The 27,535-nt window shown below is 40.7% G+C and overlaps 8 protein-coding genes across 14 annotated transcripts; 3 read left to right on the top strand and 5 right to left on the bottom strand.

Moving 5' to 3' along the window:
• Positions 1-8: 8 nt before the first annotated feature.
• Positions 9-7,399, bottom strand: LOC656064 (glycerol-3-phosphate dehydrogenase, mitochondrial). 5 transcript variants are annotated; one of them, XM_008196019.3, is made up of 9 exons: positions 7,217-7,398; positions 5,180-5,297; positions 4,750-5,132; positions 1,735-2,786; positions 922-1,131; positions 669-868; positions 515-613; positions 370-471; positions 9-266 (listed from the first exon to the last, which is right to left on the bottom strand). In XM_008196019.3, exons 2-9 carry the CDS (start codon positions 5,279-5,281, stop codon positions 132-134), a joined length of 2,283 nt encoding a protein of 760 aa, XP_008194241.1. In that variant the 5' UTR covers positions 5,282-5,297; positions 7,217-7,398; the 3' UTR covers positions 9-131. The 5 variants fall into 5 exon arrangements, with proteins under 5 accessions (XP_008194241.1, XP_008194238.1, XP_975782.1 ...); XM_008196016.3 differs by lacking the exon at positions 515-613 and having other exon boundaries at positions 7,217-7,399; XM_970689.5 differs by lacking the exon at positions 370-471 and having other exon boundaries at positions 7,217-7,383.
• Positions 7,400-7,485: 86 nt separating this feature from the next.
• LOC100141529 (protein brambleberry) lies at positions 7,486-11,094 on the bottom strand. 2 transcript variants are annotated; one of them, XM_064356589.1, is made up of 6 exons: positions 10,970-11,094; positions 10,769-10,906; positions 10,491-10,717; positions 9,786-10,440; positions 8,086-8,475; positions 7,486-8,032 (listed from the first exon to the last, which is right to left on the bottom strand). In XM_064356589.1, coding segments are annotated over exons 2-6 (1,632 nt in total). In that variant the 5' UTR covers positions 10,770-10,906; positions 10,970-11,094; the 3' UTR covers positions 7,486-7,673. The 2 variants fall into 2 exon arrangements, with proteins under 2 accessions (XP_064212659.1, XP_001810287.1); XM_001810235.4 differs by having other exon boundaries at positions 10,491-10,906; positions 10,970-11,093.
• Positions 11,095-11,301: 207 nt separating this feature from the next.
• On the top strand, positions 11,302-15,198 carry Pink1 (PTEN-induced putative kinase 1). The gene is made up of 5 exons (XM_963274.5): positions 11,302-11,774; positions 12,282-13,401; positions 13,455-13,553; positions 13,606-14,986; positions 15,036-15,198. Exons 1-4 carry the CDS (start codon positions 11,488-11,490, stop codon positions 13,810-13,812), a joined length of 1,713 nt encoding a protein of 570 aa, XP_968367.1. The 5' UTR covers positions 11,302-11,487; the 3' UTR covers positions 13,813-14,986; positions 15,036-15,198.
• LOC103313242 (zinc finger protein 346) lies at positions 13,991-14,585 on the bottom strand. Its single transcript, XM_008196011.3, has 3 exons — positions 14,446-14,585; positions 14,231-14,402; positions 13,991-14,187 (listed from the first exon to the last, which is right to left on the bottom strand). The coding sequence occupies exons 1-3, from the start codon at positions 14,515-14,517 to the stop codon at positions 14,045-14,047; spliced, it is 387 nt and encodes a 128-aa protein (XP_008194233.1). The 5' UTR covers positions 14,518-14,585; the 3' UTR covers positions 13,991-14,044.
• A 186-nt stretch (positions 15,199-15,384) lies between the features above and the next one.
• CstF50 (Cleavage stimulation factor 50 kD subunit) lies at positions 15,385-17,090 on the top strand. The gene is made up of 3 exons (XM_008196010.3): positions 15,385-15,596; positions 15,644-16,220; positions 16,278-17,090. The coding sequence occupies exons 1-3, from the start codon at positions 15,511-15,513 to the stop codon at positions 16,926-16,928; spliced, it is 1,314 nt and encodes a 437-aa protein (XP_008194232.3). The 5' UTR covers positions 15,385-15,510; the 3' UTR covers positions 16,929-17,090.
• A 23-nt stretch (positions 17,091-17,113) lies between these two features.
• Positions 17,114-19,732, top strand: TM9SF4 (Transmembrane 9 superfamily protein member 4). 2 transcript variants are annotated; one of them, XM_008196009.3, is made up of 8 exons: positions 17,114-17,271; positions 17,319-17,707; positions 17,760-17,915; positions 17,964-18,460; positions 18,510-18,927; positions 18,974-19,157; positions 19,202-19,441; positions 19,508-19,732. In XM_008196009.3, the coding sequence occupies exons 1-7, from the start codon at positions 17,260-17,262 to the stop codon at positions 19,439-19,441; spliced, it is 1,896 nt and encodes a 631-aa protein (XP_008194231.1). In that variant the 5' UTR covers positions 17,114-17,259; the 3' UTR covers positions 19,508-19,732. The 2 variants fall into 2 exon arrangements, with proteins under 2 accessions (XP_008194231.1, XP_968061.1); XM_962968.4 differs by having other exon boundaries at positions 19,202-19,732.
• PIG-S (Phosphatidylinositol glycan anchor biosynthesis class S) lies at positions 19,722-21,079 on the bottom strand. The gene is made up of 3 exons (XM_015980173.2): positions 20,948-21,079; positions 19,915-20,899; positions 19,722-19,862 (listed from the first exon to the last, which is right to left on the bottom strand). The coding sequence occupies exons 1-3, from the start codon at positions 20,991-20,993 to the stop codon at positions 19,757-19,759; spliced, it is 1,137 nt and encodes a 378-aa protein (XP_015835659.1). The 5' UTR covers positions 20,994-21,079; the 3' UTR covers positions 19,722-19,756.
• A 50-nt stretch (positions 21,080-21,129) lies between these two features.
• Positions 21,130-23,918, bottom strand: Hsp83 (Heat shock protein 83). Its single transcript, NM_001313877.1, has 2 exons — positions 23,811-23,918; positions 21,130-23,472 (listed from the first exon to the last, which is right to left on the bottom strand). Exon 2 carries the CDS (start codon positions 23,470-23,472, stop codon positions 21,307-21,309), a length of 2,166 nt encoding a protein of 721 aa, NP_001300806.1. The 5' UTR covers positions 23,811-23,918; the 3' UTR covers positions 21,130-21,306.
• Between the last annotated feature and the right edge of the window lie 3,617 nt (positions 23,919-27,535).

Consider the following 27,535-nt stretch of genomic DNA (forward strand, 5'->3'; position numbering starts at 1 on the left):
TCACTGTGTTTCTGTTTGTGGTACTTTTTATTTTATTTAAAACGAGAGCTACAACAAAATAAATTAACTCAAACGATACGACAAAATCACCTGAGTAGCAAATTGACACAATTTTTATTCACAAATTTAATTTACACGCCGCCACCGCTGCGCTCGACCGAAATCTTCTTCTTGAGCATTTCTTTCTCGTGTTTTTGTTCTTCGAGTTCAGCCATTCGGGCGAATCTCGAATACGTCACATGGCCTGACTTGATGGCAGACATCATCTAGAGAAAAAAAAGATTGTTACGGGTGCGAATTTTCACCACAAAGATAATAATAAATTAAATAAAAAAAAAACAAACAAGTGAACGTCAAAGCTTGCCAAACCTGCAAATACTCGTCAAGTTCAACTTGTCCATTCATATTCGTATCAATCTCCCGAAGGATTTCGTGGAGCTCCTCACCAGGAACCTCCTTTCCATCATCCCGCTGTAAAAACGAACCGAATTAGAAAAATCGAAAAGGGGCTCACCTGCAAGTAATCAGCCAGTTCCAATTGGCCGTTGTAAGTTACGTTAATATCGGATAAGAGGTGGTGGATTTCGTCGTCGGTTAGTTTCATACCTAGAGACTTTATTAGAAAGGGTGAGTAAGGCTCTACGGACACACAAGTCGGGAAATTTTACCTTGAGACTCCTCCTTATATCATTGATCGAGACGTATCCCTTGCGGTCCTTGTCGATAATTTGGAACCGCTTAATGTACAACTGTATCTCTTCTTTGCTCAAATTGATCGGGATTTTGTCTCTGCTGGCGCGGTTCACGTTCTGGCCCATCTCGTTCTGGAGGAAGATTGTGGCGTCTTTGTGCTGCTTTTGCTTCTCCTCTGCGAAAATTAACTGTAGATGCGACAGTTGGGGTTTTTGCGAGGGTTATTACCGTCAGACCAGCCTAACTCCTCGGCCATGATTGTGATAATCTCAGGGAGGGCTTCTTGAGCGGCTTGCACGTTGAGGAAAGCCAAACGAAGCCTTCGTGCGATCATGTCGACGGCAGTCACTGCGTACTCTCGGACGCCGTATCTGACCTCGGCGTCGATGTACGGGAACTCGGGGTGGATTTTTTTGCCGATGATGGGCCACCGCTTCCCTAACGCACAAAATTTTCAAAAAAAAAATTAAACATGTTTGAAACAAGAAAAAGCCAGAACACTATGACAGATTCTTTAAGGGTATGCCAAACGTCATTAAAACCAAAGAAAATGTTGCAAATTTTTAAAAAGATATTATTTTATTTTGTCAAAACAATTATGTCAGATATTCCTGTTTTTTTGTTTTGCTTTAATTTTATGTTAATAATTAAGCGCCTTAAAGTAGTCTTTATAGAGATCATAAGTTACAGAATAAATGTATTTCTTTGATTTATATCATTTTTTTTTAATAAACATGCATTAGCTTAACGTCCATTTTCTTTACAATACCGGATCGTATTATACTATGGATACCGTTAAGTATTTTTAGAACGGTTTTGCAGTTAAAGTGTTATTTTAACAATTATTATTAACATTTACTTATTTTTTGACCAAAGTTCAGACGACAAAGAGGCAAAAAAATAACATTTTTCAAAATATAATTAGTTCGATATTTTTTTTAAGTATTATTAATAACTATTAAGCATACTATATCAAATTTTAATGGATTCAAAATCATTGAAAAAATTAATAAATAGTAGCATATCGTATTTTTTGCGCACCTGTCAGCGCTGCCATCTTGGCCACCGTGAACGCCCTGTCGCCGTAGGACTTGGACAAATGTTGCGCCACCTCGCACTCCAGGCCGAAATCCTGCACTAACCGAATGTACATGGTGGGGGTCCATCCGTGCGCCCCCTCCAGCAACAACCCGTCAGTCTGACACTCTTTATGCACCGGCTTGAGACAACAGGCGGCAATCGCCGCATCAATAGTCTCCTGAGCCATGGCACGATACGTGGTCCATTTACCCCCAGCTATCGTTACCAATTTACTATCACTAACATGAACAATGTGGTTACGGGCAAGCGACTGCGTGTCCGGCTTATTCGGATCGGAAACGAGTGGCCTTATACCGCTCCAGGCCGACAAGACATCACCTCGCCTCACTTCCACATCCGGATTCAAATAATTCTTAACTTCTTCTAAAATAAATAAAATCTCGTCCTCGGTGGGCTTGGGATGGTGGGTGACGTCGCATGGGAGGTCCGTCGTACCAGCGATGGTCTGCTTCTGCCACGGCAGGAAGAAAATCACGCGACCGTCACTGGTACTGGGGTCAAGCAAACCCATCTGCTCCGGGCTGTAATACCCAGGAAGAGTGATATGGACGCCACTGCTGGGCGAACAAATCGTTTTCACTTCCGGATTGTCCATCTTCCGGATGGAGTCCGTGAAGGGTCCAGTGGCGTTTATCACACATTTTGCCGGGACATTCCATTTGTTTCCGGTGATTTCGTCCTTGACACTGACGCCACACACGATTTCTTTGCCGGAAGAATCTTTTTCTTTGAGGAGGCCGGTCACAGAAACGTGGTTTGCCACAGTGGCGCCGTGACGGGTGGCTGTTAAAGCAATGGCGAGATTCATTCGGGCGTCGTCTTGTTGGCCGTCGTAATAAACTATAGCACCACAAAGTTTGTCTCCTCGAAGCATTGGAAACAACTCCAAGGCGTTTTTCTTTGAGAGGAGATACGATGATTTGAGGGTCTTCCGACCAGCGACAACGTCGTACATTTTTATGCCAACCCAGTAATATGGCACTTGCCACCACCTGGAAATGGAGGCCGGCTCAAAAAATCGGACAAAAAACATATTATATCAATGAAACAAATGAAAATGAATCATTTGAAAAATTCGAACATTTCAAGGATTATTAGCAAAGACCAGTTATTTACCAATTAGAAAAACTGTTTTATGTTGAAAGTTAAATAACTGTTCTGATCTGTAGGAGACATTGAAATGTTGATATGTTTGGAAAGAAATAAAAAATTGGGTACCTATTTCATTTAAAATTTTTGAGTTGTTCAGATTTTAATATATTCTCCTGTGACACAAAAACATAATTTTTTACTTTTTAGTGTAGCTTTCTTTATTTTTTTATTTTATACATTTTTGGCCCATGTTTATTAAAATTTTCCCAAATAATTGTATTTCTAACTAACGAACGTGTCTCGTAACACAAGAGAAAGGTAAAAATCATGTAATTCCCAACAGATTTTAGTGATTTTTTGAAACAAAATCTTTATTTTTGAACTAATTCATAGATTTTTTTAGCTTATCTTTTACAAAATTTCGAGATCAAGTCGTTAAAATGCTCGAAAAAGAGAAAATCAAGGTAATTTTTGATTCGATTTGGTGATTTTTCGATCGATCTAAAAATCTTACCAAAAAATTAAAATAGGGTTTAGTTATCTTTTGACTTTGAAAAAGTAAAACAATTTCGACTTATTTTTTTAACGCAATTTCAATCATACACCTACCAAATAAAATGAAAAAAATAAATAAAATGGCACAAATTTCGATCTAATATCGTGTTTTTTGGCCAATTTTAGCTAAATTTAAATAAACAATTACTCAAATAGTAATGAAAAAAACAAAAGTAATGACATATGTTTGGCTAATTATTGTAATTTTCGCATATTTTTAACAAGATTCATGCAATTCTAAGAAAATCTCAAATAAAAACACCATTTTCGATCAGTTTTTTTTTATTTGTTTCACAATGTATGTAAAAAAATCTTCGTTTTAATTTCAAAACTAAACATTGTATTTAATTATCTACATGCTGGACAAAGTTTTAGCGAAATTTTTATAAATAATAATTATGTTTTTAACTCAGAAACGGTTTAAAACAAGCGAAAAAAGTAAAAACAACAAACTTTTCATCAGAATTTAGTGTTTTAAAAAAATACTTACCGATTTTCTGCGTAAAAAGACAAAATTAGTGTCACATTTGATTCACTTTTTTTGGCATAATCTTACAAAATCTCATTAAAAATAACATGCTTAGACGTTTGAAAAGACATTTTTCTATTAAATTTTATGTTTTTTCGGTAAATTTTTAACGAAATTTTAATTAAAAAGCAACTAAAATTGAGTAAAACGAGTAAAATTTCATGAATTTTTAGACAATTTTAGCATTTTTTTTTTAATGAAAAACTGTCAAATGACCGCATGAATTTAACTAAACGTTGCCAAATAATTGCGTTTCTGGCTGTAAAAAGCTCAAAAAACGCTCGAAAAAGGCAAAAAATTGTGTATTTATTGTCTTGGCTTAGTGACTTCTCAGTCTGTTTTAGCAAAATCTCAAAGAAAACTAAAAATTTTGCGTAAGAACATCATTTTCGATCAACTTTTTTTGCAAGAGAATATAAAAAATCTTTGGTTTTTAATTTTTGACTTATTTGATACGTTAATAACGAAACCAAAACTACTATTTTTGAACTAATTTATGGACTTTTTCTCTACTCCTTAAAAATTTTCGAGAGAAAATTGCGTATTCTACTCATAGAACGCCCAAAAAAAAATCCATGGCACTTTTACCTGTCAGCTGAAATATCGTCTCGCGGATTATTTTAAAGCAAACTTTATGCTGTCCACCATTTTTCTTGTATTTTCAACAGCATTCACATTTTGAAATAAAAAAATAGTCGGCAGTTTTCCCCAGTTTAATGAGAATGCAAGCTCAACATTCCTGTATTTTTCCAAATAATTAGTGAATTCCTCGGACTTACGTATAAACGGGGAGCATGATGGGCAGAGGATGCGCCAAGTGTGGGGCTGACTGTAACATAGACGCCCTCTCATGCAGCGCCTCTTTGACCATCCTATACTGCTCGATATCCAGCTGCATGATCGCCTTCTGGAGGTAGCGCACCCCTCCATGGATCAGCTTCGTGCTGCGACTAGAAGTCCCACTTGCGAAATCGTCGGCCTCCACGAGAGCCGTCTTGAGCCCCCTGGTGACGGCGTCTAGCGCACATCCAGCCCCTGTGGCCCCACCTCCGACGATAAGCACATCGAAGGAGTCGTTCTGCAACGATTTTATTTGTTCCTCGCGGCTCGGGAGGTTGCGTTTGGCCTTAGGGGGGCTGTGTTGGGCGTAAACGGCGCCCCACTTGAAAAAAATTAGCGAATTGGCTTGGGACTAGACATAATACCTACTCGATTGTCTTTGTCGTCTGTGAGGAAGAGGTAAGAGGCTAGGCCGGCACCCAGCGTGGTGGTGAGGCCACCCAGTGCGATTTTTCCAAGGGTTGAGGCCATTTTTCCAATTTACAAACTAGAAGGAGAAATAAAGCGATGAAAAATGACATTTTTCAAAGGGCGGGTTTGATTGTTGGGTGACGGATGATTATTTGATTGGGGAAAAAACGTTTAATGTAAATATTTGTCTCAGAATGACCTAGAATACTATCATTGATCCGTTGGTGTAATCAAGGTGGGATTGTGTCTCAAGAGACTTGTCTGGGATTCATAAAAAGGCACTTCAACGTCACCACTTGTTTTATTATCATGTTTTATGACTCAACATTTTTCTATATACTTGTGATAACATAAGTTAACGTCACTGCGAAAACATATCAAAAGATATGATTTCCACGAGTGAACGAAATGATAAAAAAATTGGCAAAATCCCTAAAGCCTGATTGCGGCGAAAACAATTTGAAATGTTATTGCAATGACGAAAATGATGTAATCTAAATAACAAAGCTAGATAATGCCTAATAAAGGGATTAGTAAAATCAGTCGAACATTTTTCCAGATTTCAATAACAACGACACCCGCAATTTGAAACAAATCATTTTTGAATTACCGGAGTTATTTTAAGCTTTCCCTTTACCTAAATTTGGTCGTTTTCGAAATATTTGGGTTTTTTTGAAAAATAAAAAAAATCGTTGATTTCAAAATTCGATAACTCTGGCATTTTTTTAAATTCAGAAATTCTTCTTGGCTTATTTGAAAGAAAAGGTCTATATCTTATGATTAGTAGAAAAGGAAAAATTTTGGAGTTTGCAAACTTTTTTGAAGGAAAGGTAGAGACTTTCTTTTTTGATTGTCCAAATTCGATTTCTAAAAAAGGGCAGAATTATCGATTTTTGAAGTGAAAAAAAAATTTTAAAACCAAAATTTTTCAAAAAATTAGGCATAGGGAAAGCTAACACCAATCCTCTGTATAAGGTATAAAAAAATTAAAACCTAGAATGCGTACAACGTTTTGATTATTACTCACCTGTGATCACTCAGAAGTCAATCTTAAATTATTCGCCATACTTGTAGAAAGTTATTCCAGTAAATGACAAAAAATAATTGATATTTGTTCAGTTTCATCATTTGTACTTGAATTAACTAATCAGAAACAATAATGTAATTTCGTCAATGTATTCTGCAATATCTAAATAATGGGTTATTTAATAAAATAACACTTCTTAAAAATAGTTTATTTTCGTAAGTACAATGGAAGATTTTTTGCTCATTTTTTACAAAATAATTTTTGATATGTGTCGTGTTTCGTAAAATTAAAATATTCCATCTAAAAAGATGAGTACATTTCCTGAATTATTACTTAATTAATTTTATCAACAAAGTTGTAATTATGATAAGAGCAGAATTCCCTTGATGTCTGAATTTTTGTTAGTAACAATCTTCTAACAATCTCAAGGTCGCGACATAGTAAAACTATGCGAATCACTATTGATTACATAAAATTAAACAGCGACATTTTCTAAAAAAAAAAATTAAACTCATCTATTTTTTTCTTGGAAACCAAGTAAACACACGTGCGTCATTAAATAAAACATCACAATCACCGGTAAAACTCCATTTAAAAACCCATCCAAGACCGGAAATCACTATTTAATATCAACTTACAGATTGTAAGTCACCTAATTACATTCTAAAATCACGTTTCGCTTACGCAAACCCCGCAAACTTTTTCGCCTTGGGGTCCAGTCCCAAAAATGCAACTTTAGGCCCGCTTTATTTTTGCAGTCCTATTCTAATGCATCAACCTGATGCTCTTTAATTGTTCCCGCGCCAAGGCCGATAAATTACGAAACTGTTACACAATTTAGCAAAACATTGATAATGCAAGCACGCGGGAGCGCACCCACACATTTGTAAAATATTCGAACAGCGTTCTAAAAAAAGGCGCGCCTTACGCTAACTTTCCGAAAAAAAAAACAAAATTTGCAAACTTACTGTTCAAAAATCCGGTCCATTTCGCCCTCGATTCGCTCGTAGGTTATGTAAAGGTGAAAAACGAACACACCGTCTCACACTTGCGCGACGACTACACCAGTGGCGTACGTCGCGAATTTAAAAGCTTGCGCGATATCGATCTTATCACTTCCACGGACGAAACGCATGGAAATAAAACCGTTTCCAGAGTTAATTGTTAATTCACGTTGGCAATACGTGCGCCGGATCTATTGAAATTGGGCCAAATTTTGCAACAATTATAGCCCCTGTCACGTGACTGGTAGAATAATTTATTTCCTTCTGTCTCTTGGAAATTAAAAAAATAAAACAAATAAAACGATAAATCAGTCCTACTCTAGACTAGAATTACTTGTTGTACACTACAATTAATTAAATAATATTGAATAAATCAGGCTTAAAAGTAGACGATCAGAAATGAAATTATCACATTTTGGGATTAGCCCATGACGGAATCCCCGGTTTGGTGGCGGTAGCAAAAATCCCGCCCCGGCAGACTCGCCAACTTACAAGGCGTGCCAACCCTTGTTTTGGCGTGACAAACGCCCCTAGCACTCCCATTTAAAACCAAAGGAGTGTTACTCCGAGACCTGGGGCGGTAAAAGCCGCTCCTGGAATGTGGGGGCGTCGGTGACCCCAAACTATTCAAATTAAAATCATCCAACTCTTCCGATTCTAAATTTGTACTTAAATCAAACTCGGGGACTTGCTCCGGCTTTTTCTGCGGCTCCTTGCGCCACGGGAGGCGCCCCCGAACGTTCACCTTGAGCGCTAGAGCCCAAAACATGACAACATGACCTGTTCAAATATCACAAAATCGCATTTTTTTTAAACAAAACGTGAGGACTTACCCAAAACTAGGCTTAAAATTGTGGCTAGAAGGGTCAAGGGGCCCAACTGATTGGGGCTGCCCCACAGGGCAAGGCCCAGATTGACGGGGGGCAAAGTCGCGACTATTAATCTTGTGGTGAGGCGTGCGGAGAGAAAAGCACAAGTCAGCATTGAGATTAGGATAAAAGCGGCATGCCATATGATGAGATAAAGGCGCTCCACGGCCAGATCGGTGCCCCCCAGGGCTGTGGTCAGCCACATCAGACGTTCCTCTAACGCCTGGCGGGTGCCCCCCACTAACGTGACTAAATTGTGGACTGTTCGGTTGACTTCGGCTAGATTTCTGAGAGTTTCCTCGTACTGGGTTTTAAAATTTTGGTTCTGTTCGAAGAGTAGTCGCGAAGACTCCTCTGAAACAAACACGGGGAACTCGGAGATAAAAATGTGGCTTCACTTCTTCACTAAAAAATACGTGACTCGAAAACTAAAAGTCGTAGAGCAAAACGGTTGGTTCCAGCTAATTCTTCGGTTCATTTTACGTATTATGTCGCTGTTTTTACAACACCAGTTTACTTCAGAACTCATTTAAAAGCTTATTTTTACATGAAGAAAAATGGTGGATGCGCCAAGTTATTTATTTAAAAAATCATAACTCAAAAACTAAAAGTCGTAGAGCAAAACGGTTTGTTCCAGTGAATTCAGCGGCTCATCTTCTGTATTATACCAGCTTTTCACAAAATTTAAAGTTATGAATTGTCTTGCAAAAATTTACACTTACCTTCAAAAAAGTAAAAAAAAAAGATGTTTTTTTAAACTCGTTGTAACATAGTTGTATGGACTTGTATGTGCCTTTACAACCTTCTCGAGTTGTTAAATGTCCAAAAAAAGTCCATATGTTCGATTTTTTGATGTTTGACTTTTCCAATTTTTCTCGCGATTTTGGTCGATTTCGGTAATCCGGAACATTTATCGAGCAATAACTCAGGAACTATTAGAGATAACCCCATAGTGTATTATCGTTGGAAAGCTCTTTTAATTTTCTATACTTTTCAAAAAAGATCTTTGTTCTAGGACTAATAGTTTTTGAGAAAATTGCAAATAAAAGCAAAAATAGGTAAAATTTAAAAAAATTCATAAATAAAAAACTGTTGGAAATTTCGCAAATTTCTCGATGCCAATCGATTCCCCGGATCATTTTGTATAGGCAAGGATCAAAAAAGTTCCACTTTTTTGAATAGTTTAGCCATAATTGAGAAAATTTAAAAAAATTAAAAAAAGTTTAAAAACACCCCCCCGTTAAAAATGGCTAATTATAAAAGGGTCTCCAAACCAAATAAAACCGATCCTATCTTATAGATTTTGATGTGCTCTTTACGATGAAAAAAAGCGTTTTCTCCTAACTCTTTTAGTTTGACCGTAATCGACGTTTGAAAACTGAAAAAATTTTTGCCTTTAAACCTGTGCCATTTTGTAGTTTTTTATTCCGGTTTTCCTCGATTTTTCCGTGTTCTAGGACTCATTTTACATTTTATATCGATTTTTCACAAAAAATTTAAGCCATTTTCCATAGTGAAAAATTTTATTCAACAAAAAAATTCATGACTCAAAAATTAAAAGTCGTAGAGCAAAACGGTTTGCTCCAGTGATTCAGCAGTTCATTTTCTGGTATCTTTCTTTTGGACACAGGTCTAGATATACTCAATTAAAAAATCGTAATTACCGATTCGTTCAAAAATGGCGTGTGCCTTATCTTGAATCTTGACAAGATCGTCTAGCAACTCCTCGTGGTTTTGGCGGGTCTCGCCTCTTTGTTTTTCAAGATTCTTGCTTGAATCTTCCAACCGGCGCTGTATCTTGTGCGTCATTTGCACCAATTGGTTGTGAGTATCAACGATCAACTCTTTCTCTTGTGATAGCTTGCGGATATTATCTTCCAAGACCAGCTGGCCGTGGAACTGGGCTCTTTGGATATCTCGCTGCTGATTGGTCAAAATCTCGTGACCTTGCGCTAACGAACTGAGCGTTTGTTCAGCAATGTCGTGCAGATCTTGCTGATTTTCCGCGATTTTCCCGAGGGTTTTGAGTTGGTCTCGGGCCGTGTCCATGAGTCTGTTTATGGAGTGTTCTGCCATTCCGCGGAACTGCATTTGTCTGATGGTGTAGCAGACGGCTCTTGCACGGTTACTCATGAGGTGGTAGCTCGTCCACGTGTCCGAGTCCATGCTTCCGGTGCAGTCGCGGATGCTCATGTCATCGGTGCAAGGAAAAATAGGGCGCCCTTCAACGTACGATTGGCAGTTTAGGAGATGTACTGCCATTTTAGCCAGCTGCTCGTCGTTCATCTTATCGCAATCAGAGCGTAGCTTCAGTACCACCTGTTCTAGATAAGTTAGTAAGGGTTGCAAATACAAAAAACCATATTTACTCTTTGCTGGCATGAATCTAGCTCTGATAAAGCTACACCTGTGAGCTTGGCTGCCTCTGATATGAATTTTTCATCGACTGTGGACACTTCGTAGGGAATTCGTTGGACGAATTCACCGACAGAATCACTTTCGGGTTCGGTGAACGTAAAATAACTTCCTATTGTTTTTACATAATCGGTGAAACCTGTCTGAACTTGCCAAGTTTTGAAGAAAAGTAAAATTAACACTAAAATAAAACTAGTACAACTGGGGAACTTCATGGTGAATAAATAATGACTAGGGATTTGGAAAACTTAACGGAAAGTGATTGTATTTGGCGAAATTTAGCTTTTTATCACTGATTTTAAATTCATTGTTGACAGGTGTCAACTGTCAATAATAACCGTTGATTCTTTTTTTTTCCATGTGCTGACATCTAGAACAGATGAAAATAAGGCACTGTGCGACTTTTATTACGCAATTATTTATTTAAAATTACCCCTTCCTAATAACTTAGGCTAAATTTAAAACTAGGACAGTGTATATTTATTTAAACTAAACATTTATAGACCACTATTTTTTCAAACAATCAACGCGCCATCTACGGGCGAGACTTGCAGTTTCATCAAGTATATAATTTTTATGATAAATTACCCTACTTTCCGAAGCATAACACCAATTTGGCTTATTTGAGTAAAGTTTTAATTATCTTAAAGTCATAACTTAAGACGCAAAAAGTTTAAAAATAAATTTTATGCAATTGTGGCGTATCTACGACTTGCGTCGGTTCGTCTCTCTCTTTTTAGCTTATAAAATAGACAAAGACGCTGAGCAGACGCCTGTTGGTGATTGGGCCAGATTTCCCGAGTTTGAAAATAAAGATGGCAGTCGTGCCTCAAGGGGGCGAAATGTCAAAGTGCGGAATTTTTCTCTAAAAATCAAATTTCCCGTGTGTTTTTTGTGTTGATTCTTCTCCGAGTGCCCTGCTGAGGGTGCCGTCCCTCCACGCGGTACAAAATGTCCGTACGCGCCGTCGGCAGCCGCTTATTTAAACATGGTAGAAGTCTTATCCAACAATTCTGTAAAAGAGACCTTAATACCACAATTGGCGACAAAATTAATGCCGTTTCACAAGCAACAGCAGCCCCGTCTTCGTTGCCCAAAACCCAGATACCCAAGAATTTTGCGCTGAGAAATGTGGGGGTCCAGTTGGGGCTGCAGGCGAGGCGGATTCTGATCGATAATGTGCTTAATAGGGTCACCAACAGCCTTTCGGCCGAGCTGAGGAAGAAGGCCACCAGAAGGTAAGGATAACAATATTAAAAAAATCAAAGTTGGCTGTGACAATCAGTGACATTGCATAAACAAAAATGTGAATTTTTGCTTTTTTTTCTTAATTATTAGCAATTTACGAAAGGCAGAGTGTTAATTTAATTGTGATTTATTATCATCATTTAAAAAACCACATTTAAAAGTGGTGCTTTTTTGTGTTTTTATTTAACGCAGGATGGCTTCAAGGCCTTCTTTGATTTTAATTCAGTTTAGGATAATTGCTGGTAATTCATTTGTTTTAATAGTTACGTCGATACATAACATAAAATTCTATTGTTATAACTTAATTACATTTTCAGTAAACACAATTTTGATAAGACTTGTATTAGGAATTTGAGCTTTAATTTTTTATTCAAGCTAATTTTATCTTTGATGCAACAATCAAACGTGCTATGTAATCACGCTTTATTTATACATATGTATAATGCTATATGTGGGCGTGGTCACGGTGGGCGTGTCTGAACTTTTTCATTTTCCAGGATCTTATTCGGCGACTCCGCCCCGTTTTTTGCCCTAGTGGGCGTGAGCATAGCTTCCGGTACCGGAATTTTAACCAAAGAAGAGGAACTTGAAGGTGTGTGTTGGGAAATTCGCGAAGCCATCTCGAAAATCAAATGGCAGTATTACGACATCGACGAAAGCCGATTCGAATCGAACCCGATCACTTTAAACGATCTCTCATTGGGCAAACCGATAGCCAAAGGCACCAATGGCGTGGTTTATTCAGCTAAAGTGAAAGACGACGAAACCGACGACAACAAATACCCATTCGCGCTGAAAATGATGTTCAACTACGACATCCAATCAAATTCTATGGAAATCCTCAAGGCCATGTATCGCGAAACGGTTCCTGCGAGGATGTATTACAGCAACCACGATTTGAACAATTGGGAAATCGAGTTGGCCAATCGGCGGAAACATCTGCCACCGCATCCCAATATCGTTGCCATATTTTCCGTTTTTACTGATTTAATCCAAGAATTGGAGGGTAGTAAGGACTTGTACCCCGCGGCTCTGCCCCCGAGACTCCACCCCGAGGGCGAAGGCCGGAACATGTCGCTGTTCCTCCTTATGAAACGCTACGATTGCAACTTGCAAAGTTTCCTCTCAACAGCTCCATCAACCCGCACATCGCTCCTCCTACTCGCCCAGTTGCTAGAAGGCGTGGCTCATATGACAGCTCACGGCATAGCACACCGCGACCTCAAATCCGATAATTTGTTACTCGACACCAGCGAACCCGAAAGCCCCATTTTAGTCATCAGCGACTTTGGGTGTTGTCTTGCTGATAAAACCAACGGGTTGTCGCTCCCTTACACGAGCTATGAGATGGATAAGGGTGGCAACACTGCATTGATGGCCCCCGAAATTATTTGCCAAAAACCGGGCACTTTCAGCGTCTTGAATTATTCCAAAGCCGACTTGTGGGCCGTAGGAGCCATAGCTTACGAGATTTTCAACTGTCATAACCCATTTTATGGCCCAAGTCGGTTGAAAAACTTTAATTACAAGGAGGGGGATTTACCGAAATTGCCCGACGAGGTGCCAACTGTGATTCAAGCCTTGGTGGCCAATCTCCTGAAGCGCAATCCCAATAAGGTTGGTAATGATTTTTTTGTTTTTCATTAAGGGTAAATTATTTTTCAAAATAGCGTCTCGATCCGGAAGTTGCGGCCAACGTTTGTCAGTTGTTTTTGTGGGCACCTAGCACGTGGCTAAAGCCGGGCTTGAAAGTACCAACAAGTGGCGAGGTGATTGTCTTTTGTTTAGGTAAAATAGCAATCGTCATTCGTTTGTTTTTAGATTTTGCAGTGGTTGTTGAGTTTGACGACGAAGGTTTTGTGCGAGGGCAAAATCAATAATAAGAGTTTTGGGGAGAAATTTACAAGGAATTGGAGGAGGACGTATCCCGAGTATTTGTTGATTTCTAGTTTTTTGTGTAGAGCTAAGTTAGCAAATGTTAGAAATGCGCTTCACTGGATTCAGGAAAATCTTCCCGAACTTGATTAAACTTAAGGCTATTTATTGCGAGGTCGAGGGCTGTTTTAGTTAGACACATGAGACTGCTAGATTGTGATTATGGTTAGTGTTTCTTTCTATAGATTCGGTTTTATAGAAATAAAAACACTTGATTTGTACATTACTGCTATTACTCACTGAAATATATATTTGGGTTTAAGAAAAGTCGTTTCAATCGTTCAACAATTTAATGGTAATAGAAATTTGGTAACAATGAACAAAATTACTGGCAAATCACTTTAAACAACAACAATAAGTTAATAAAAATACAAACGACACAGAAGAGTAAGATCCACAAGCCAGCGGTTCCTGTCGCGTCCGAAATGAAGTTTTCTTTTTTCATCAGCTTGTTCTTGTGTTTGATGCCTGTAACGTCTCTCATCATTTCGAAACTCAACATTTGACTTACTGTTCAAGTGGATGTTTAGCTGAATTTCGCTGTTTGCGACGACATCGCACAATTCACAAACGAATGTTTTTCCTTGTCTCTCTTCCTTCATTTTGTGCCTTCGCCCTTCCAAATGGCGCTGAAGGATCTTCACACTGGTGACTTTAACATTACATAATTCGCACGAAAGGGCCTAAAAAATCAATCACTAATTTGCTTCCCTCAAACTGGCTCACATTTTTATCGCTGTTTTCTTCATTTTTCTCGTTTAATTGCACTTCTTCGATCGAATTATGGAATTCGGACATTTTCGCACGTTCGCATGCCGCCGCAAACGCTATCACCTGACTTTTTCAAACTTTTTTTCCGACTTTATCTTCCTCGACCTCGTCAGTGTTTCAAAGCCGGTCAAGATGAACGCAGGTCTTTACGCCGACGGTGCTCAAGTCCAAAATTTCCATTTTGACGATCCTCTCAGTCGAGAATTGTTCGATTTTGAGATTCTCTGCGCCCACGGCAGTGTGTGCGTTCATAAACTTATTTTAATGACCCGAAGCCTCTATTTTCGCCAGTTGTTGGAGAACCAGGTAGCCATCAGGGAAATTACTTTAGAAGAGTTCAGCCAGGATGTGATGAGAAAAGTCGTACGCCTGATCTACGGAGATATTGTGAGGGTCCCTGAACTGCAAGTCGAAGAGTTTGTGAAGATTTTGCACTTTTTGAGAGTCGATTATTGGGCCAAGTTCAACAGATTGTTGATGGATGGGGGCGATTTAGGTGAGAAACGACAAAAAACGGAAATTTTATCTAAATTTAAAAGTTTCAGCTGCCATGGCTTCGACTCCGGACATCTCCACTGAAACGGAACCCTCAACTACGGACGACCTGGGCAGCAGGAGGTCCGGAGACGGCGATTCCATGGCTCTTACTGAATAACGATTTTTGTGCCTATCGAGTTTTTCAATAAAGGTTTCGAATTCAGCATTTCAGTCGTAGTTTTTTTACGTTCCTTCTTTCATTGAAAAAATTCAAGGCTAATTTTAAATTGCCTCCTTTTTGCCAACGCAAAAAATATCCCTAAAGAAATTTTCACAAATAATTTGTTGCCTTCCAAGCAACTAAATCAAGGTAAATAGTAATACGTTACATTCCAAATACTCGAATTTAATTTTTTTATCGAGTTTTGGTCAAAAAAAATAATTTTTTACTACAGCAAACTACCAATGTAACAAATCCGAAACCTCTAGATTTGTTTGGGTCGCATTTGTTGTTAAAGGGAATATTTAAAAAACCTCAATAAAATGACTAACTCAAGCATTAAGGACGAAGACGTGGACACGACGAACCTCCTCAAGAGTCGCGAGTTCCTCTACCGCCTCATTATTAGGTAAAACACCCAAAACCGGCAACCTAACCTAAATTTTTCCCTTCAAGCCAACTCTTCTATGACGGCCACCAAAGCATCGGCACTAATCTCACGGCCGCAGTCCAAGCGGACCCTCCGTGTGCCCCCAGTGACCGTCTTTTTCATATTGTCATGGCCGGGTTAGAACATGAGCCTGACCGTAAGGAGAGACCCCAAAACCCCGGCATAGGGAACAATAATATCGGTCCGGGGCTTGATCTCGAATTTGAGACTGAGTCAAATATCCCAGCGCCCGAACCCGCATTGTATGAAACTGCGTACGTGACGTCACATAAAGGGAATTGTCGTGCTGGGTGTTTTTCAAGTGATGGGCAATTAATTGCAACAGGGAGTGTGGACGCTAGTATTAAGATTCTGGATGTTGATAGAATGTTGGCCAAGTCGGCGCCGGACGAGATGGATCCCTCAAGGGGCGAACAACAGGGGCATCCTGTCATTAGGACGCTGTATGACCACATGGAGGAGGTCACTTGTCTGGAGTTCCACCCTAAGGAGCCCATTTTGGTGTCAGGGTCGAAGGACAACACGATTAAGATGTTTGATATCTCGAAAGCCAGCGTCAAGAAGGCGTTTAAAACAATATCTGTACGTTAAAAATTCAGGATCAAGCACCCTTTTTTAATAAAAATAAAATATTTCCAGGAGTCGGAACCAATCAGAGCCATGTCTTTCCACCCCGGGGGCGACCACATGATCGTCGCCACCAACCACCCCGTCGTCCGACTGTATGACGTCAATACCCTCCAATGCTACGTCTGTGCTTTCCCCTCCCACCAACACACCCAGAGCGTCACTTGTCTCAAATGGTCGCAAGACGCGCGAGTTTTTGCCACTTGTAGCAAAGACGGCAATATTAAACTTTGGGACGCGGTCTCGAACCGTTGCATAAACACGTTTCAGAAAGCACACGACGGACTTGAAGTCTGTTCGGTCGTATTTTCGAAAAACGGCAAATATTTGTTATCGTCGGGGAAAAACTCAATTTGCAAATTGTGGGAACTGACAACAAGCCGGTGTTTGATTGCTTATACGGGAGCTGGGACGACCGGAAAGCAGGAATATGAGGCTCAGGCTGTTTTTAATCACACTGAGGATTACGTCCTGTTTCCTGACGAGGCAACGACGTCTTTGTGTGCCTGGAATTCGAGGAATGCTTCAAGGAAGCAGTTGATGTCTTTGGGACACAATGGGGCGGTTAGACTCATAGCGCACAGCCCCACGCAGGCCGCCTTTCTGACCTGCTCGGACGATTTTCGGGCCAGGTTTTGGTACAGAAGAACCCCAACATTATAAAAAGTGTTACTTTCTTGTATAGGCAACCAATAATGCGCGGGCATTTTTTATTTTAATCTTATTTTTTAATTATAACTAATTAAGGCTGCGCGTAACATTACGTTCCATGTTGTGAGACAACAATTTGCGGCAATTTTTGTGTTAATAAAGAGATAAAAAGGATGATTTTGTTTGTGTGGGCAACCAGTTGTGCAGTTGACGTTTGTCACAACTTTTGGTGGTTGATTGGCGTTAATGGCACGGTTTTAAATTGATTAACAATGATTATTACACTATTTTAGCATTTCAGACGTTGAGAATTACCACATTTCACCGGTTACGTGGCGCCAAAATGAATTGCACGGTATTTGGGTGGTAGTTTAGTGACGTGACCTAACCTTACTTTTTTAGCAATTTTTTCTGTTTGTGATAAGTTTCTGTGTTTCGAGATGTTATTCGTTTTATGTTCCGGGGATGGCACCGGCTGATTTCAAAGCCGGTGATCCGATCGAAGTCAAGGCTGTGAAAATGACGAGTATCCACACGCAATTGCCGTACGAGTATTACTCTCTTCCGTTTTGTTTACCTAAAGGTGGTCTAAACGCGATACACTACAAATCGGAGAACCTCGGGGAAGTACTAAGGGGTGACAGGATTGTCAACACGCCGTACGACGTGAAAATGGCAGTGAATACGCCCTGTACGCTGTTGTGTAATACCCCCAAAAATCCGATTAATTGGAGCGTGGGGGAGTCCCAGATTGTGGTGGATCGGATCCAACACGAGTACTTCGTGCATTTGTACGTCCGCACTAATTTTTTCTATGACTGTGTTCCTAAAACGTGTTTCCAGACTAGTGGACAATCTCCCGGCTGCTACGCCTGTTTTGAACCCCGAGACGAACGAAATCCAGTACGAGCACGGCTACAGGCTGGGTAATTCGGTCGGTGATCGCAACTACATCAACAATCACCTCAAGCTCACCCTTTTGTACCACAACCCGACCCCGTGAGTAATCATCAGGGGTAATTGTCCAATTATAGGCAATGTATTTAGGGAGATTTACCGCGTGGTTGGGTTCCACGTTGAGGCCAAGTCGATCCACATAGATGAGTACACATTTGTCGATAAGACGTGCTCATTCCCCAAAAAGCCGATACCCCAGTTGATTGACCCCCAAATTGTGGACACCACCACTGGCACCCAGCTATTTTTCACGTATGAGGTCCAGTGGGAGCCTTCGAAAATTAGTTGGGCGTCACGTTGGGACACATACCTTGCAATGAGCGACGTCCAGATCCACTGGTTCTCGATCATAAACTCCATTGTTGTGATTTTCTTCCTTTCTGGGATTCTCACAATGATTATGGTGCGGACTTTGCGGCGAGACATCGCCAAGTACAACGCTGATGAGAGTTTTGACGAGACGATTGAGGAAACGGGCTGGAAGCTAGTCCATGGAGACGTGTTCCGGCCACCGAAAAACTCGCGATTGTTTGCTGCCGTTGTCGGATCCGGAATCCAGATTTTCCTAATGGCTTTGATCACTCTTTGTACGATGCCTAACCCATAACTTAATGATTTTTAAGTAGATTTTTACAGTTTTCGCCATGTTGGGCATGCTATCGCCCGCATCTAGGGGGGCTTTAACCACAGCTGCCATTTTCCTCTACATGTTCATGGGTCTGGTTGCTGGGTATTTTTCGGCGCGTCTTTACAAGACCATGAAGGGGCGCGAATGGAAACGGGCTGCTTTTCTCACGGCCACCCTGTACCCAGCTATCGTGGCCACGTCCTGCTTTTTCTTGAATTTTTTTATTTGGGGCAAAGCCTCAAGCGGGGCTGTCCCTTTTGCGACGATGATTTCGCTACTGACGATGTGGTGTTTCATTTCTCTGCCCTTGGTATACCTGGGGTATTATTTCGGGTACAGGAAACAACCTTACCAACACCCGGTCCGGACCAATCAAATTCCAAGACAAGTGCCGGACCAGCATTGGTACATGAACCCGATTCTGTGGTAAGTAGCGGTAAGTGGAAATAAATCCCCCGAATTGATTTTTCAGCACTTTAATGGCCGGGATTTTACCTTTTGGTGCCGTCTTTATTGAGCTATTTTTCATATTTACGGCAATTTGGGAGAACCAATTTTACTACCTGTTTGGATTTTTATTTTTGGTGTTTATCATATTAGTCATTTCGTGCTCTCAGATCTCCATAGTTATGGTTTATTTCCAACTGTGCGGCGAGGTAATGGAGAAAATATCGTATGCAAGTCCTAACAATTTTTGCAGGATTATCACTGGTGGTGGCGAAGCTTCATCGTTTCCGGTGGCTCGGCTTTGCACATTTTGGGCTATTCCTTGTTTTATTTTATAACGAAACTACAAATAACCGAATTTATACCGACTTTGTTGTATTTTGGATACACGGGACTCATGGTTTTGACGTTTTGGTTGCTCACCGGAACGATCGGATTTTTTGCGGCTTATGCATTCGTCCGGAAAATCTATTCAGCTGTTAAAATCGACTAAGTGAGTGGCTTGATGGACCCACCGCGGACGAATTATTTTAGTTTGTGTCTTATCTTTTCACTTTAGTGGACGTTACGAATAGCTGGGGACATTCAGAGTCGAATTCGTTGGGCATTCTCAGCAATTCTAAACATACTTTACTTACTTAATTTAGTCTTAATTTATTATCACACCGGAAATTAATATTTTTATAGGTCAATTGGCACCTTGTACAGACGGTAATTATTTCCGTTAGTGTTTTTTTTTTTGTAATAACTGTATATAAAAATTAATAAAATGATTTTGTGTAAAGCTTGTTTTATTTAAAATAAAAAATTATTCAGTCTTTAACTTCTTCTCTTTGTACCACTTTTTCACAGTTATTAAAGACATCAGCACTGGGATCATTACAGGTAAGAACAGAGGGATGTAAACGGCATACCTGAAAGCAAAAAACGATGAATTAGAGCAAACAGTCGAGATAATCGACTCACTTTTGATCGTCAGGGAAGTAAAGCAAAGCCAGTAAAGACGGGTCACTGAACGCGGCCTCGGCATTCTTAAACGCAACTTTGGCAAAATTTAGCGCATTTTCAACATCATTTTTCCCCAACAAGTCTTCAGCAACGTCAGCATTATCCACCGCAATTTGTATTTTCAGCGCCACGTCATCGCTTATCACAATACTGTTTATTTCCGATAAAAGCTGTGCCAGTGATTTTAACGTCCTGCGAGTCGAGTCGACCATATCTTCAGCTTTGCGTCTCATCAAATCTTGAACATCCCTCTCTGTGGTGCCCCCCATTTTCAGCATCTTCCCTAATTGCGATATAAACGTCGCCGTGATGAGTTGCACATCGGGTTTGAAGTTTTTAACATAGCAAGAATTCTGATCCGGGTTTATGATGTAAATGCCGCCCCACCTGGGGCTGAAAAACGCGTTAGCGGTGTCTTCATCCCGACTGTTTCGTATAAACAGGGGCACATTGCAGTGCGAGACGTACAAGACGAGGTTCAAGCACGGTCGGGGCGATAGATGCGACCAGAGTTTCTTCTCCAAGGGGGTTATAACGTGCGGGAGTTGCTCCTCGTACAGTACGTACTTGTCGATGATTTTGCGCGGGATGGCCCCCAGCTCGGTCAAATACAGCCACTGCGACTTGACGATGAAATCCGCGATTGGGGATATTTTGGAAAGGAAGGGCTGGAGATTCGCGTCAAGGTCCTCACCGGCGAGCTCCACGTGTAGGTTTTCTGGGTCCGGGTTTACAATTGTGATAAGGACGTCGTATTCGAGGCTAAGGGGGATTCCGAACTGTTTGTCGGTTTTGTTGGCGAGGGTCACGTCGAACATGCGGTCCAGGGGCAGACTCGCCCTGTAGACCCGGGTGGTGTACCACCAGACCGGGATTCCGATCACTACGAGGACGATGAAGTAAGAGAGGACGTTGTAAATGCGATAAATGCATTCCGGATCGTCTAGAAACGCAAAATTGGACTAAAAGTCTCACTTTGGGAGCGTGTTACCTGTAGGGGCCGGCTTTTGGCTCTTGTGTTTTTCGTCCGGTTCCATTTTTAAGGTTAAGATTCACTCAAACATCTGTCAAATGTGTCACGTGACTTGATTTTGCGAAGCCAAGCCCAATTTGTGATGGATTTTTTGCTTTTCAACAATTATTTGTTAAAGGCGTTCAAATAAAACCAAGAAATTAATTAAATCAATTTTATTCACAAAAAACGAACTCAGACTTTTACAGGTGTTAACACGGCGGCGGTAGGCCGCCAAAATAATACTTCATTTTTTATAAAAATAATTAAGAAATATAAAAAAACACTAGGAATGACAATTAGAACATACTAGAACACATGTCCTAACATTCGAACACTTAATCAACTTCCTCCATCCTCGACGCGTCCTCGGACTCGGCGGCATCAGCAGAGGGTGCATCGCCTCCTTGTGCATCTTCGGTGATCATGGCTTCCTCCTCATCAATACCCAGACCCAGCTTGATCATCCTGTAGATCCTGGATGCGTGGACTTGAGGCTCATCCAAGGTGAACCCAGAGCTGAGTAAAGCGGTTTCAAACAAAAGAATAACCAAGTCTTTAACAGCCTTGTCATTCTTATCAGCCTCAGCCTTCTGCCTCAAATTCTCGATGATTGAATGGTCGGGGTTGATTTCGAGGTGTTTCTTGGCCGCCATGTAGCCCATAGTGGAGGTGTCTCTCAAAGCTTGGGCTTTCATGATACGTTCCATGTTGGCGGTCCAGCCATACTGCGACGTAACAATACAGCAGGGAGATTCGACTAGACGGTTCGATACCACGACCTTCTCAACCTTATTATCGAGGATACTCTTCATAACCTTGCAAAGTCCTTCAAATTTGGCTTTGTCTTCTTCGCGCTTCTTCTTCTCTTCTTCGTCTTCAGGCAATTCGAGACCTTCCTTTGTGACCGAAACGAGAGTTTTGCCGTCGAATTCTTTCATTTGTTGTACGACGTATTCATCAATGGGCTCAGTCATGTAAACGACCTCGAAACCGCGCTTCTTGACCCTCTCAACGAACGACGAATTCGCCACTTGCTCCTTGCTTTCGCCAGTAATGTAATAAATGTGTTTCTGGTTAGGCTTGATGCGGCTCACGTAGTCCTTCAAAGAGCAAGCCTCATCGCCACTTGCAGAAGTGTGATAACGGAGCAATTCGGACAATTTGGCCCGGTTTTGCGAGTCTTCATGAATACCCAATTTAATATTCTTCGAGAACTGTTCGTAGAATTTCTTGTAGCCGTCCTTATCCTCGGCCAACTCCTCGAACAACTCTAGGCATTTCTTGACCAAATTCTTACGAATGACCTTCAAGATCTTATTTTGTTGCAACATCTCACGGGAAATGTTCAAAGGCAAGTCTTCCGAATCGACGACACCCTTGATAAAGTTCAAATATTCGGGGATGAGTTCTTCGCAGTTGTCCATAATGAAAACCCTCCTCACGTATAATTTAATATTATTCTTGCGCTTCTTATTTTCGAAAAGATCGAATGGAACGCGACGTGGGACAAAGAGGAGGGCACGGAACTCCAATTGACCCTCAACACTAAAGTGTTTGACGGCCAAATGGTCCTCCCAATCATTAGTCAACGATTTGTAAAACTCTCCGTATTCTTCCTGACTGATATCGTCAGCGTTTCTTGTCCAAATCGGCTTGGTTTTGTTCAATTCTTCATCTTCTGTGTATTTCTCCTTAATAGTCTTCTTCTTTTTCTTATCTTCCTTCTTCGTGTCTTCATCTTCGTCCTCGCCTACATCCTCAATCTTTGGCTTATCTTTATCCTTGTCTTCGCCTTCTTCCTCCTTCTTCTCTTCTTCGGCCTCATCGTCGCTCAACTCCTTCTCGCGTTCCTTCTCCACGACCAATTTGATGGGATAGCCAATGAACTGCGAGTGTTTCTTTACAATTTCTTTAATTTTGTGTTCTTCCAAAAATTCGGTTTGGTCCTCTTTCATGTGAAGGACAATCTTGGTGCCACGGCCCAAAGGCTCGCCACGGTCTTGTGTTACAGTGAAGCTACCACCAGCTGACGACTCCCAAACGTATTGCTCATCATCGTTATTCTTCGAAACGACTGTGACCTTGTCTGCTACCAAGTAAGCCGAGTAGAAACCAACACCGAATTGACCGATCATGCTGATGTCAGCCCCAGCTTGGAGGGCCTCCATGAAGGCTTTGGTGCCGGACTTGGCGATGGTGCCCAAGTTATTGACCAAATCGGCTTTAGTCATCCCGATCCCGGTGTCAATAATGGTCAAGGTCCCGTCATTCTTGTTAGGGATGATCTTGATGTAGAGTTCTTTGCCTGAATCGAGTCTGGAAGGGTTGGTCAAGGACTCGTAACGGATTTTATCCAACGCATCTGACGAATTGGAAATCAACTCCCGAAGGAAAATTTCCTTGTTCGAGTAGAAGGTGTTGATGATCAGACTCATCAACTGGGCGATTTCCGCCTGGAAGGCGAAGGTTTCCACATCTCCATTTTGGTTTTCTTCCGGCATCTGCAATTAAATTCGACCTTGAAATTTCACCGAACTCATGAATCACTAAAAAATGACTAATCGGACACCGAACAACGTGGAAAAGTCCGGAAAATTTGATTAAATTTCGTAGCAATGTCAAAGACCGCTCTGAATAACCTTGGCAGAAAACCACACAAAAAACGGGAAAACTCTAAAACGGTCTTCAAATTCGAAAAAATAGTCAAAGGATTAATAAACTCGTCTCAAATAACCGCAGCCTAGCGAAAAACGTACGATTTCCCAGACTTGGGGGTCAAACACCGGCGTGACATAACCTTGACTGAAAACGGCCGGAAAATCGGAAAATTTGCACCTACCTTGCTTAAATTAATGCACACACGAACAAATCACTTGAAAATTGCTTTGGGAAAATTATCACTTGGAAAATTTGTCGCTTCTTAGCTCTTCACTTAGCGCTTGCTTTTTCAACTCTGAGCGATTCGTGTTTGTTCGGTTGCTTTTATAGCCTTCTGCGTTCTAGATTATTCGAGAAGAATCTAGACGCTTTCCGACGCTTCGAAACCTTCCATAGACAAGGACAGAACATGAGTTGCTTCCGCTAAATCGGGCGCGAAATTCGAAATCTGCAATACCGTTATTGATTTTTCTAGAAAAATCCGTTTTATTTGTGTTATAGTTTATAATTTATTACGTCAGGATTATAGGGTAAATAAACTACGATCTTCTCAACAGGACCTTTTAATTTTACTTTACTCTACAAAAGCCAGTTACAGACTAACTTATTTTCTAAAAATCCAGACATTCGGCATTCATCTTTAACACATGTTTCCCATCTTTCACACTCGCCCTAAAAGCCCTCACACACACTAACCATTCGGACCTCCCAAGCATCCCTTACAATTCTACGAATTCATATCAACTCGGCCTTTCCTGACAATGTTCTCGTCCTCGAGAACACATCCCAACCATCTAATCACTCATTCCCCTAATGACACTTACCATAACTTAAAATAACGAAACTAAACACTCTACTTATGTCCCCAAATTTTTCTAATAATAAAATTCCGATAAAAATTTAACATTACCCTTAACACTTGTACAACCTACTTTATCTTAATTATTACTCCTCTAAATTACTAACTAATTTTAATCTGTCTACAGAAATAATTCCTTTATAGAAGCGACTACTTTGTTGTTCGCCTTCTATATCTTGCACTAAATATCTATCATTCCCTATAAATTTAACAATCTCATAGGGTCCTCGATACTTAGGGCTCAATTTACGACTTTGGCCGGTCGACGGTACCTCAGCCCGTACCAACACCAAATCCCCTTGCTTGAAAACCCTAGCCTGACGCCGCGATTTATTAAAATTCGCGCACATACGATCCGCATTTCTTTTCAGCCGATCCGCAACTAAATTTTGCTCTTCTTCCGTATTTAAGCGTGTATTTAAATCGCGTATTTCGGCTGCTAACGGATTATTAGTGAACCCGTCTCGCGTGTATGTCCGGACCAAACTAAAAGGCGTTCTTTTAGTGACCGAATGGGTTGCATTATTAATAGCCCATTGTACTTCGCTTAATTTTTCGTCCCAATCACTACCTTCTATGTCATCCGTACTTGTACTTAAGCATGTTATTATCACGTCGTTTACTTTCTCCACTTGTCCATTCGATCTAGGACTTGCTGTTGCAATTTTTACGTGTTGGATTTCACAATCACCGCAAAATTTTTCGAACAACTTCGAAATGAACGCTGTACCTCTGTCGCTAATTATTTTATTGGGCTTTCCATAATTAGAAACGAATTCTTTCAAAAAACTAAGAGTTCCCTCGGCTCCTACATCCGGCAGCGCTTTTAATACTGTGTACTTACTAAAGCCGTCTATAATAGCGCATACGTATTTGTTTCCTGTTTTACTTGACGGAAAAGGGCCCAAATGGTCGATATGCACCACCTGAAACGGAGTACTGCCTTTGTCTAACGGGTGCAGCATTCCCGGTTGCCTCCCGCGCGGTGTCTTACTATACAAACAGTTAATGCATCGATTGATATATTTTCCTACCTCTTCCCGCATTTTTGGAAAATAGTAGCTCTCTTTTATTTTGTCCAACGTTTTATCTATTCCCAAATGCATAAGTTCTCTATGAGCGTTACTAATTATATCAAATCTTAAATCGACAGGTACATACAATCGCCACTTTCCATCTTTTACCCGATAAACACGACCATTGCATAACGTAAATTTAGAGTGCGTTGCCTGATCGCCCTCTTCTAATTTCTGTAAAACGCTTTTAGTTTCATTGCAGGTACGCTGTAATGCCGCTACCCAATCCGTATTTATCTTTATCCCCATGACATCTGGAAGTCCACCCACTGGCACGGCCCGACCAGCCTCTACCGCATTTCGGCTAAGGGCGTCTGCTACTTTATTGTTTTCGCCCCGGTGGTACTCAACGGTATAATCAAACTCTGACAACCTAATAAACCAACGCCCTATTCTTGGATGCATATCTTTTTTATTTGCCAACAATTTTAAACTGTTACAATCAGTACGAATTACAAAATGAATCCCTAGCAAATAAACGCGAAATTTCTCTAGTGCCGCTACAATTGCTAAGCATTCTAGTTCATAGCTGTGGTATTTCGCTTCCTCGGGTGTCGTTTTTCGGCTGTAAAATGACACCGGTCGCAATGTTCCGTCATTCTGTTTCTGCAGAAGCACGGCACCTAACCCCGTTGAACTCGCGTCTGTATGAAGTTCTGTATAGGCGCCCGTGTCGAAAACGCAAAGGATTGGTTTGTTCATTAATGCTTTCTTTAACGACTCGAACGCGTTTTGCTGTATTACCCCCCATTTAAAACTACCTCCTTTTTTTAATAAGTCACTGAGAGGACGGGCAATAATTGCAAAATTCCGGACAAAACGCCTGAAATAACTAGCCAACCCCAAAAACGATCTGACCTTGTGTACGTCTGTAGGTACCGGAAACTCAGCCACTGCCCTAAGTTTATCCCTTCCCGGTTCAATACCCTCTTTTGAAATTGTAAAACCCAAATAATCAATTTTTGTCATAAAGAAAAAACATTTTCGCAAGTTTAACGTCAAGTTCGCGTATCTAAATCTATTAAATAACAATTTTAACTTAGCTAATCCTTCCTCTACAGTTTTGGACGGAATAATAATATCGTCCAAATACGCCATCGCAGTGTCATATCGCAAATTCCCAAGAACTATGTTTATTAATCTTTGAAACTGCGAGGGCGCATTCGCTAACCCAAAACTCATTCTCTTAAAACAGTAGACCCCATCAGGGGTAATGAAAGCCGTCTTACCTCGCGCGTCCCTCGACATTGGTACCTGGTGGTATCCCATGGACAAATCCACTGAGGTAAAGTAGATTTGGCCCCGAAGTCGATCCAGCTGATCGTCGATTAACGGCAAGGGGTAGTGCTGTTTCACTGTTTTCTTATTGAGCGCTCGATAATCGACACACATCCTCACTTCCCCGGACTTTTTCTTTACGAGAATTACCGGACTTGCAAATGGAGAATCAGTTTCTTCAATTATATCGGCCTCTTTCAATTCGCGCACTATATTTCGCACTTGTTCTTTTTCGGAAAACGACATACGATACGGTCGATAGACAACTGGTTTATCGTCTGTTAATTCAATGTCCATTTCTACTAGATTCGTACATCCAATTTGCTTAACATTTCGGGCCACTAAATCTCGATAATCATTTATAAGTTCCAACACTTTTTCCGCGTCTTTCCCGGCCAAATCAGTGTTGATTTCACACGCGTCAATAGGTTCCGTGTTAACATCTCGCCGATGTGTATATTCTCGACACACGTCCCCTCGCGCAACACTTTGATTTTCAACAATTTTTATGTCCTTTCCACTTATATTTAAAATGGGTAACACCGTGTCACCGTTCCTGTCTGTGCTTATTACACATCGTGGTACCCACTCTCCCGACTCGCGTAGTCCACCTTCGACACAAAGGGTACTTTCTGGTGTCTGTGTCCTGACTGTGATGTGCCCCAGGAAGTTATTTCGAATTACAGACGCCTC

Source organism: Tribolium castaneum, chromosome 5 (genome assembly GCF_031307605.1).
Source record: "Tribolium castaneum strain GA2 chromosome 5, icTriCast1.1, whole genome shotgun sequence".
Classification (NCBI taxonomy): Eukaryota; Metazoa; Arthropoda; class Insecta; order Coleoptera; family Tenebrionidae; genus Tribolium; species Tribolium castaneum.